Below are 12,004 nucleotides of genomic sequence, written 5' to 3'. Positions count from 1 at the left end.
TAGCTATGGCATCTATGGTGTGTGGCATGACAACCACACACCAGTCAAGAGGGAGCTTGCTTACTCAAATATAGTGCCTGCTCCTCAGTTCTTTGGTAGGGATTGTCGAAAGTGGATGTTGGTGGAGCTTATCTCCTCCTTGTTCTAGAGTAAGTGTGCGTGGGAAAGTCCTGTGTAAGTTCATGTCTAGGGCATGGCCACAATAATAAAGCATCTTCTTATTCATAATAAAACACTTAGGGGTAGGGAGAGCACTTTCCTAAAATGAGTGAGAACTTTAGGCTCAATTCCTAATACTGCAAAATAATTGTATTTGCTGGTCATGGTAGCTCATGTCTGTAATTCCTGTCTAGAACCAACTAACCAACAAACCCCTCTCTACCCTGTTTCTCATCTTTAACTACCCTTTTAAATTATTTTTGATCAGTAAAGCAAACATATGGTACAATATGGGTGAAATATTTCCTTCCTCAATTATCTTCTCCACCCCTGGAGACAAATTCTGTTACTACTTTGTTGCATTGTGTCTGTGTTGCCTGAAACTAAACTGGGGCCTTGTGCATCAATGAGCTATATATCCAGCACCAATTAGGAATTAAAAAACAAAAAACAAAACAAAACAAAAAACTGTTGACATTTTGACCCTCCTTAGCAATGAGAGCAGAGTAATTGGGCAACACCTATAAGTCAGGGTTAAGCCCATGTAGGGAGTGGTCTGTGGGGAGAGGAGCAAGAATTAGGGGAGACTCCAGTGCGAAAGGGTCTGGCAAGCACTGTGTCAGATGAATGGTAGTTTGTACATGAAGGCTGAGGGAGCTTAGGAAATGATATGAGAACTAGACAGTGAAACCGACCGCTAGCTACAGCTTCCACCCTGTCCCTCTAGTCACATCATGTACCGTGTGGGCATTGGAGTCATTTTGTATAGCAATGGCTTCTTCATGTCTGTTTCCTACTGGGTTTTGGTAACTTGCCTCCAAAGCCAAGCTATAAAGACTATTACCATGACTGCTGCATGCATCATTATGGGGGAGGCTACTGTCACTGTTATCATTGATCTGGATAGAGAACATCAGTTTGCCTTTAAATCCTCAGTATAAACACCAACTTACTGAAAAATTGGCTTTTCTTTTTAAAAAAGTATATTCATCTGAATGTAGAGGCTTGTATTTCACTCTTTAAAGTGTGCATGGGTGTTTAGCCTGCACATGCTGGATGTGCATCACAGCAGCACCTGGTCTCCAGGAAGCCAGAGTAAGCTGATGCCTTGGGACTGGAGTTATACAGTTGTGAGCCACCATGTATATGCTCTACAGGAACACATGGTGCTTTTAATCTCCGGAACTCCCTCTGTAGACCAGGCTGGCCTTGAACTCACAACGATCCACCTGCCTCTGTCTCCCCAAATGCTGGGATTAAAGGTATCTGCTGCCATGCCCGTCAGATGTCTTGCCTACATTGTAAAGTATGGGTATTTTGCTGAGGTTTTCACGAACTACGTTTAGGGCAGGTGATTTTTCCTATAAAGGATAAAACTACTACCAGCACAGGTTACATGCCTGCTTGCCATGATGCTACAAGAGCATGCAAAGCCTTCTGGGGGCATAAGTGGTTAAGGGCACGTCCAACTTCTGCACAGCAGTAAAGCAATCACAGGAACCAGAGACCACGTCACCCCAGGTGGGTACAGGGATATTAATTAGCAGCAGCCCCCCTTTCTCTGCATAGCCCTGGCTGTTCCGGAACTTGCTTTGTAGAGCATTGTCCTTGAACTCACAGAAATCGGACTGTCTCTGCCCCGAGTGCTGGGATCAAAGGCATGTGCACCACCACCAGGACTCTTATCTGTGGTCTTTAGCCATTTGAAAGCATAAAAGCTAAGAAATCTACCATGCCACCAGGTCTGATACATTATCCATTCTTTTTATTTTTTTGAGACAGGGTTTCTCTGTGTGTATCCCTGGCTCTCCTGCACTCACTATGTAGACCAGGATGCCTTTAACTCACAGGGATTCACCTGCCTCTGCCTCCCAAGTGCTGGGACTAAAGGTGTGCGCCACACCCGGCTGTTTATTGTTTTTTTGAGATGGGGTTCTATGTAGCCCTGGCTGTTCAAGAATTCACTCTGGAGATACCTGCTTGCCTCTGCCTCCCCAATACTACCTCTCGGCCCATTAGCCATTCTCTACAGGGGTTGTCTCAGATCTCTGACCAAGGTCAGGATCCAAACATTTCCCACCTACATGGCTAGCCCTAGGTGGCCTCACACTTGCCTCTCTGCCCTTTATGATAAGAGAGGAGTTCCAGGGGCTGGAGAGATGGCTCAGTGGTTAAGAGCACTGCCTCTCTTCCAAAGGACCCGGGTTCAATTCCCAGCCACCACATGGCAGCTCACAACTGACTTTAACTCCAAGACCTGACACTTTCACATCAATGCACATAGATTAAAAAACTAAATAAAATATTAAAAAAATAAAAGATATGAGTTCCCAGGATTTAGTCTAGCCCTGAAAGACATCACAGGCAGCATGGCAGAAGCCATGCACTGCCACCCACTAGAGACTGAATTCAGACTATTTTGCAGAAATTATAGTTAGTTCACTCAGTTCAGAATTTATACATTATCCCATTTTCTTCAGGAAAAACATTTTTTGGAGGCAAATCTTATCCATAACCTTGAGATCCTTCTGAGGGGAGTCTACAGGCACATTACACTCCCTCCCCATTATACGCTAGATTTTTTTTTTTTTTTTTAAGTTTTTGAGACAGGGTTTTTCTGTGTAGCCTTGGCTATCCTTAAACTCAGAGATCCTCAAGTGCTGGGATCACAGTGCACCACCACCTGGCTTACTTTCACTTTCTTCAAGAATTCTTGACTTACAAGAAATGCTACTATTTATTACTGTCTACATTCTGGCGGCCTGGATGGTTCAGCCTGGCTACTTTGATGGCAGCTGTGATTTATTTGTTTTTTTTTTTGGTTTTTGTTTGTTTGTTTTTTCAAGACAGGGATTCTCTGTGTAGCCTTGGCCATCCTGGACTCACTTTGTAGACCAGGCTGGCCTTGAACTCACAGCGATCCGCCTGCCTCTGCCTCCTGAGTGTTAGGATTAAAGGCGTGCGCCACCACGCCCGGTGTTGTGATTTATTTGTATGCGGATTATGAACCTCAAACAAAGCAGACTCTCAAATTTCTATTCAATAAAAACACCATGAAAAAGGAACTGTAGTTTTGTACTACTACACAACCCACCCCCCCGCCCCATCCCACCAAGATGGTTTCTCTTGGTGTAACTGTGGCTGTCCTGGACTCACTTTGTAGACCAGGATGGCCTGAAACTCAGAGATCTGCCTGCCTCTGCCCCCGTCCCACCCCCGGAATTACAGGTGTACATCACTCTGCCTAGCCCACAAAAAGCTCTTAAGCAGAAAAAAAAATTAAAGCCAGATGTAGTGGCACATCTTTAATCCCAGTACTTGAGAGGCTGATGGATGTCCACTAGTGCAAGACCAGATTAGCTTACATAGTGAGTTCCAGGCCAGCCAAGACTATACTGTGAGATTCTGTCTAAAAAAAAAAAAAAAAAAAATTACACTTACTTATGTGAATATATGTGTGCATACCAGTGTACATGTGAAAACCAAAAGGACAACTTTGGGGAGTCAGTTCTCTTCTACTATGTCGGTGACCCAGGGATTGATACAAGATCAAGCTGCATCTAAACTGTATCTGACAAAATCTTGGGTCACTAAGACAATTCCTCTTTGGAGGCACCAGGATGTCAGGTTGCCCTCCTGGAAAATTTCCATTCATCTTTCTTTGACTGAAGGGGAAGAAATCCAACTTTATGTTCAATACTGAAACACAGGCCCTGAGCCATGAGATTTTAACTGCTAACCAAGACCAGATGAGACTGAGTATTTTGGTTCTTTACAGGCCACAATATGAAATGAATGGATGAATGCACAGAATGGGACTAGAATTCATAAATGGTATTTCATTTATTCAATGAAAAAGAGGAAAATTAAGCCACTTTCATTCATTTTCTCCCAAACTCTCAAAACTCCCCTCATTAGAAACAAAACAACCAAAAGGAGAGGAAAAACAAAACAAAACCCCACACGGAGAAACACATTTGTACAAAAACCACACAGTATCCCAGCCCGCCCCTCACAAAATTGGATGGGTGTTACTACAGGAATGATATCCAATTGACACACAGGGAAAAGCTGTGTTGAGCTCAGGTTCTGTAGACTACCAGCACTGTAAAAATATCCACTTGCATTTTTCATACTGGAAAGTGATCACGTCACCGACCTGAGGCTATAAAGGACCACAGTATGAACCAGAATCCCGCTCTTCTAGGACTCCAGGGGAAAGGAGTGTTTGCAGTGAATTTCCTTTGGGAGAGAATGGAAGGCAGAAGGGAAACCCTGGCCACTGTCAAAAGGCACTGGGTTCTTCCTGGAGGCAAATGAGAAAGGCAACCGCCCAAGGAACAGGCTCATGTCCATTCCCTAAGACTCTAGAGCACACACAGAAGGAGCAAGGTCTCTTCAGCTCTAGTACCCAGGAACTCTGGTGATGAACAGGGGCCTTGGTTAGAGGCAAACCCGAGGTCTCAAAGGCAATTCTCAGCTGTGGATTTTTGCATTCTGACAGTAAGGGGAAGTCTAAGGTTAAGAGATACCTCCTTATACCTTCTCATAGGTAAGGTCACATCACACAGAAAAGATACCCATAAGGCGTTCTACTTTGCATTCTTAATAATGGAACTGCCACTTAAAGTGAAGTTCTGCCAAAAACACCCTTTTGCTACTCACAGAAGGACAGAAGGGAGAGAAGGAAAGCTGACAAAACCAAGATCTATCACATCCCTCATCAGCAGGGGTAGATACAGGCTCAAATTAAGGCATTTTTTTTGTGGCTCTTCCTCTGGAATGGTACCTCACCCTCCCAGTGTGAGTACCCCAAACTTTAAAGCATAAAGCTTTGGAGCCTAGTGAAGTCCGTGTGCCGTCAGCACAGTCTCCACAACGCTGTGACAGATGCAACGTGAAGTCTCAGGAGGTATATGAAGCTATGTACCAGTTTTCCACTCCTATTCTGAACCTCAGTACCACTTTAAGAAATCCCATTCACCCTGGCTACAGCAAGAGGTAGTTTAGGGATTTGCACCCCTCCCCCCAAAGCCAAGTTTCATGAGATAAAATGTTTATTAACACAATCTACTTACCCATTTTAGTTTTTTTCCTCCTTCCTTTCTTATATATTGGAGGAAGGTTTGAAAAAACACAAAGTTCGGCTAAATTTGGGGTATAAGGGTAGGGGATCTGTGTGTTGGAGAGGACTCCAAAGGTAAGTAGGTGGGGTCCTAGACTCTGTAACTTTCCTGGCTAGTCTGGGAAAACCCAGGGAATCGCCCAAATTCCAACCTTTAAAGCTCACACGGCCCTTAGGAAAACTCACCTAGTTCCAACCCTGCAAATCTTTTGCACAGAAAGCAAGAATGGTGGGGAGGGGAGGGGCAGGCATACTCCAGTGCTTGTGCTCTCTGCGACCACATACTAGGTACAGCGGTGTGTCCTTCCAGGCGAGCGGAGTCCTGAATTCATGGTCCCTGCCAGGAATTAAGAACACGCTCCTCCTCCTCCCCCAGCCCCCCTCTCTCATTTGGGTGCATTTGTGTGTCTCAGGAACTTCGCCAGTAGCACCACTCAGCTCAGATAAGCAGAAATAAGGTCACTTATAACGCCCTAAGGTGTGTCTCTGTGGCTATTTCTTCCTGCCCATCACTTTTTTTTGGTTTCTATTAACTTAGGATGCTCTCCTTAAAAACAACCATAACAGGGAAAGAAAGGATATTATAGATTATCCACTGAAGCATAAGACAAAAGCAAAGAGGGAGACATAATAGGACCTGCCAACCAACTGCCAGCACCTGGACACTGGGACAGGTGAGACAACGGTTACTTTTCCAATGACCAGGGCACAGCAGTCACCACAGGCTTCCCATCATGCCCCAGCCGAGGACCCGACACAAGAAGTATCAGGGAATGGGGAAGACACGGGACTTGTACTTGGGGCTGTGAGAAAAAAATCCTGAAAGAAAACCAAGGAAGCTGAGACACAAGTCTTGCCATCCCCAGTTCAGCTTGTGGTGGGTGTGGAGGCGCCCTGTATCTTCAGGCTAGGGAGTGGCCGAGGCTGGCTGGCCTGGAGCAGGAGGTGGAGGGACCCCATCTGCAGGTGGCGGCGGCGGCTGCTGTGGTGCAGGAGGATCTGCAAACACATTCAAGGTAACGTGTCACTGCTGGAAACAGGCAGGCTTGGCAAAGTCCACTCAATGGAAAGTAACAGGAAGGATTTGTTTTTAATCGGGGGAGAGGGTAGAGGAGGTTTTGCTATGGACCCTTGGCTGGTCTAAAACTTGCTATGTAGACCAGACTGGCCTCAAATTCAGAGCTCTGCCCACCTCAGCCACAGTGCTGGGGTTGAAGACATGTACCACTGTGGCCAGTTCGGGAAGTCACTTTGGTTGCGGCAAGCAAGCAATGTAGACCAGAGGCCTGATGCCTGAGGTCAAGTGCTGCTGCCTGCACTGCTCACCCTAACCTAAGAAGCAGGAAGGGGAGGTGCTGGAATCCACCCCACCCTTCTCTAAGGACTACTCACTTCAAGAATCCCTGCAGACTGTATTTCCACTTTTATTGTATTCTAATTGTTCTCTTTACTGATTGGGTTTCTTCAATTAAATATTTAGAACTTCACAGACTAGTTCTGTATCTTTATCTTTTTTTGTTCTATGGTGTCTAGCCTAGCTGGGCACAGGAGAGATTATCAATAACTTCTTGCTGATTAGCTGTTTCCACCAGGGCCACAGAACTTCACTGAGGCAGCTGCTGACAAGCTGGACAGTCCCGGGAGGCCTTACAGCTCAACTGCCATCCTTGGGATTTCTGGCCCAAACTAGGTCAGGTCCTACAGGGAACAATTAGCCTGAGTGTCTGGGGTTCTTTTCTATTTCAAGTCAAGCCGATTTAGTGTACAAAGGAACCCTAGAGATCATTTAATCCAAGACTTTAAAACCTCTAGATCTTGCCAGAAATGAAAACATATCAAATAATTAAAGTACAGCTGCACTGATCAAGCATTCACCCGTCTAAACTCCCAAGAGCTTTATAGCAAACCTCTACAGATTTTCACAACATTCTGAATCCAATCATCTCTTCCCTTCATGATCTCTGAGTAGAAGAGACCAAGGCCTGAGGATGGGAAGGTTACCCTGCAGTGCGGCCTGTCCAGAGACAAGGCATAAGCTCAGATGCCCTGAAGACCCTGTTCATACAAAGTGAAATACTCCACATTCTCAAGGTGTTCCCCCAGGACCCTTCAGGATGGAATCTTAATGTCAAAACCCAAGGAGACCAGTGATAAAGTCCAATGATGTAATATCTCTGTTCACCAGCTCTCTTGAAGGCCAATTCTTGCTGGGAGGTGACATGGCAAGCATGTTCTTACTCACTCTACTATGGTATCTGACCAGAGCTCAAGGGAAATAACTTTTCATATGAGCCAGGTTCTATAAACTCAGTTAAACCAGGACTTTCTTCTGTACATCTACTGTGTTCAGCACCTGGGATTCACAGATCAGGTTTGCATGCCTCTGCATGAGGCCAACTTCCCAGCAAGGAAGTGTCCTGGAGTATTACAGTGCATTCCAGTATTCTGTATGTGCACAATGCATGCAGAGCCGAGCTGATGTTACAGGGAGTATGCTGAAGTCAACTCAAGTATGAATCAGTTCTCTCCTCCCCTTGCAGATTCCCAGAGATCACTGCTGTTGTAGGCTTGGCTGCAAATGCCTTTATCTGCAGAGACACCTCACCAGTCATATCATGTAATTTTACTAGATTCTATGTAGAACTCAGTCCATTTATAGCAGCAAGTCATAATGGCAGTTGCTTAAGGACAGTGGTTATATTTCATCTATAGTCAAGAAACAGAGAAATGAACACTCCTATCAAAGTTTTCAGTTATTTATTTTCCTAATTAAAGCTCATGCAGCCAAGGATTTTTTTTCCTTTTCCCCCCACAAGACAGGGTTTTTCTGTGTAGCCTTGGCTGTCTTGGAACTTGCTCTGTAGACCAGGCTGGCCTCAAACCCAGAGATCTGCCTGCCTCTGCCACCCAAGTGAGGTGGTGGGTGAGCCATCACTGTCCAGCAGGCCAAGGACTCTATTTTTTTATTTTATTTATTTATTTTTCTGTGTAGCCTTGGCTGTCCTGGACGTGCTGTAGACCCGGCTGGCCTTGAACTTAGAGATCCGCCTGCTTCTGCCTCCCATGTGCTGGGATTAAAGGCGTGTGTCACCGTGCTCTGCTTCAGCCAAGGATTCCTTTTTTTTTTTTTTTTTTTTTGGTTTTTCAGGACAGGGTCTGTCTGTGTGGCCTTGGCTGTCCTGGACTCACCTGTAGATCAGGCTGGCCTCGAACTCACAGTGATCCACCTGCCTCTGCCTCCCAAGTGCTGGGATTAAAGGTGTGTGCCACCACTGTCTTGCTGGCCAAAGATTGTTATGCTGTTTATTCTGTCTGGTGAGTAGGAACTAACTCCTGACCACATATGTGAACTTAAAAAGAAACCAAAGACTAGAGTAGGATCTTTCTCCCTGAGCTTATCTACTTTGTTGGAGCAGATCACAGCCTCTGATGCAACCCTGTAGAAGTCAGGGCCTGAGCTGGGACAGGTGAGGCTTATGGGTTCTGAACACAAGTTCAGAGACGCTACTGCCTTTGCCAGTACCTCTGCGCTTCATGTTCTTTCTTTGCAGTTCCTGAACCCTCTTACCCCAAGTTCATGTAAGACTACCAAAATATCAGCCCTTACTCCTGTCTCTAAACCAACCCCCACTTTTTATTTTTTTGTAAAAGAGAGGGTCTTACTATGTAGCCTTGGCTGGTCCAGAGCTCTATATGTAGACCAGGACAGCCTCATATCTGCCTCTGTTTTGGGATTAAAGGAGTACATCACTATGTCTGGTCTAGTTTCTTCTTTTTTCTTACTCAACACTTTTAATGTTGCAGTTTGTGTAAGGGAAATAACAGCCAGGAGCTATGCATGTCAGTTGAGATTCAAACTAGTCAGGTTTAATTACGAATGACAAGAGAAATAAGTGGCTTACCCACAGATCTCAGTACTGAGTACACAACCTGAGTTTCACACCAAAAAGGCATCTTCCACAACTCATTGTTGCAGGCTAGATTGTCTATGGGCTTGCTACATCTCATGAAGGGAAAAAAAAAAAAAAAAAAAAAAAAAAAAAAAAAAAAGCCTTTCTTCCTCATCTGTAGCCCCCAAAGCAGGATGCTGGGGGAATGTCTTCCAACTGTGCTACTTACACATGCCGTTTGGCGCTGTGAGGGGTACCCGGGGTCCTAAGATGTTTCCGGGCATTGGAGGCATACCGGGAGGGGCAGGGGCACTCCCAGTAGGGTGGATGTTGGCTGCCACAGTGGGAATCATGCGGCCTGGCATGGGCTGCCCAGGCATCATGGAGCCAGGGCCTGGTATCTGACCTGTAGAAGGAGATTTAAAATATTGTAAGTATACATGCACTGGGGGGTGGGGGTGGGAACAAATGAACGTCTATGACTGAACAAAGACTTATGTAGTATATGCAGGGCACACACACACTGTGGCACAAGTATGACGGTTAGGAGACAGCTTGCAGGAATAAGCTGGTTGTGTGGGTTCTAAGGACTGAATTTAGATAGTTCGAGGGCAAGCAAGCACACTCCATATTTCACCAGCCTGATCATCAGCTTTTTTGTTTGTTCTGTTTTTCGAGACAGGGCTTCTCTGTATAACAGCCCTGGCTGTTCTAGACTCGCTCTGCAGACCAGGCTGGCCTTGAACTCACAGAGATCCACCTACTTCCGCCTCCCGAGTGCTGGGATTAAAAGGCATGTGCCACCTCACCTGGCTTTTAAAAAAGGTTTTATTTATATATGAATGAGTGCTCTATCTGCATGCCACCATATGGATGCTGGGAATTGAACTTAGAACTCTGAAGAGCAGTCAGTGCTCTTAGTCACTGAGCCATCTCTCCAGCCTAGATGGTCAACTTTTTGTTTCTTTGTGGAACATTTAACTGAGGACACTTCACTGACTGACTTCTTAATCTAGTACAGGAAAGAGAGCAGCTATTTAGAAGGAATCAGGGCTGAGGTCTCGGCTACTCAACTGGTAAGCAAGCTTTGTTGATAGAGAAGCACCACAGTGAAACTGGTGTGGTACATGCCTATAAATCCCAGGGCCTGGGAAGTAGAAGCAAGATTTTAAAGTCACTGGCTAGAAAGCGTGAGTATGAAGCCAGCCTGAAATACACAAGCCCATCTCAAAAAAGCAAGCAAGCAACAACAAGGGAGCAATGACAAAGACAGCATCACTCCCCAAAAAAACGTTCACTCTGGTTACTGAGTGAGCAATGGCACTTCACAATGTATCACCACATTACATGACATCATATCCTATTCCATGCTGAGCACAGACTACAGAGAACAGAGAGGGCTTTCAGAGGAACTGGTGCACAGAAACCTCCACTGTCACAGGTTCTAATCTAAATTCCAAAGCTCTACCTGACCCAGGGGCCTCCCTACGTAATCCAGCAAGTACTGGTCTGGCACAGTCCCAGGTGGGGTTGGGCTGAGTTTGGAGAACAGTCTTAAAAGGAATGATGGGAGACAGAACAAGCAACACGTTTCTTAATTACTTGCATACCGAGACATCAGACTTCTAGTATCTTTTTCTTTGAAGACTCAGATAATAAGTATTTAGATTTTGCTACTGAGCGATATGTTCCATGCACTCAGCTTTGCCACTGTAGTATGCAAGCCATCACAGATGCAGGCAGGAAGCTCACTTTTGAACTTTAAAACTGCAGCCCAGAGACAAAGGAACACTTCTGGTCTTACAATAAAGGGAAACCAGCTTTCTAGGACACCATCTGTATCCAACCTCATCCTCCGTCCTCTACCAAGTATGGCTAGGTCAGAGTCTTGAGAGCCTCATCTTCAGGGAGGACAGAGCTAACAGAGGTAAGGGAGAAACAAGCAAAGAGGAACATTCCTGGGTGTGTGCTCATCGGAATGACACATCATTGAGGTGCTCTTAACTGGGACACCACCTCCCTCATCCTGGACCGGGGCATTTCTGTGAAGTATTTCTTGATTAAGAACTAATGTAGGAGGGCCCAAAACACTATTGGTGGTGCCACCCCTGGGCAGGTGGTCCTGGCTTGCATAAGAAAGAGGTCTGAAGGTGGGCATGGTAGCGCACGCCTTTAATCCTAGCACTTAGGAGGCAGAGGCAGGCAGATCACTATGAGTTTGAGGCCAGCCTGGTCTACAAAGCGAGTCCAGGACAGCCAAGACTACCCAGAGAGACCCTGTCTCGAAAAACAAAAACAAACAAACAAACAAACAAAAAAACACCCCACAAAAATCAACAACAAAACAAAACAAAACAAAACAAAAAAAGAAAGCAGTCTGAGAACACCAGAAAACAGTGTTCCTCCACGGTTTCTGACCTACCATAGTTCTTGCCCTGACTTCCCTCAGCAGTGAACAAGCCGTTCCTCTCAATTTGCTTTTGGTCATGGTGTTTTATCACAACAGTAAGCAAACTAGGGCCGAGAGCCAATATTATTATCTTATAGGAAGTAAAATGAAGCTTAGAAAAGTCCCCAAACAACTTGTATTTTTATACAGTGTCTCAGTATGCAGCCAGGCTGCCCTGGAGCTCACTCTGTACTTCAGGTTAGTCTTGAGCTGTGACGATCCTCCTGCTTCAGCCACAGGAAAGATGAAATCACAGCTATGTACCACCATGCTTGGCTCCAACGCTGTCCTTATGGACAAAGTAGGAAACTGTAAAATACATTCAAGCCTTCTAACTCAAGGTCCAGTTCTCTTCTCACTCAATACTCTCTCTCCAAATAA

The 12,004-nt window shown here is 45.4% G+C and overlaps 1 protein-coding gene across 1 annotated transcript in view; it reads right to left on the bottom strand.

Moving 5' to 3' along the window:
• Nucleotides 1–5,876: 5,876 nt before the first annotated feature.
• Smarcc1 (SWI/SNF related, matrix associated, actin dependent regulator of chromatin subfamily c member 1) overlaps nucleotides 5,877–12,004 on the bottom strand; it is a 103,982-nt gene continuing 97,854 nt past the window's right edge. The window contains exons 27-28 of the mRNA XM_051140784.1: nucleotides 9,404–9,580; nucleotides 5,877–6,283 (exon numbers count right to left, since the gene is read on the bottom strand). Of these exons, the coding sequence (XP_050996741.1) occupies nucleotides 6,192–6,283; nucleotides 9,404–9,580 (269 nt within the window). The 3' untranslated portion in view covers nucleotides 5,877–6,191. The remainder of the gene's footprint in view (nucleotides 6,284–9,403; nucleotides 9,581–12,004) is intronic.

This window comes from Acomys russatus, chromosome 32 (assembly GCF_903995435.1).
Source record: "Acomys russatus chromosome 32, mAcoRus1.1, whole genome shotgun sequence".
In the NCBI taxonomy this organism is placed as follows: Eukaryota; Metazoa; Chordata; class Mammalia; order Rodentia; family Muridae; genus Acomys; species Acomys russatus.
The sequence above is the reverse complement of the archived record's forward strand: the minus strand, read 5'-3'. Positions and strand labels throughout refer to the sequence as shown.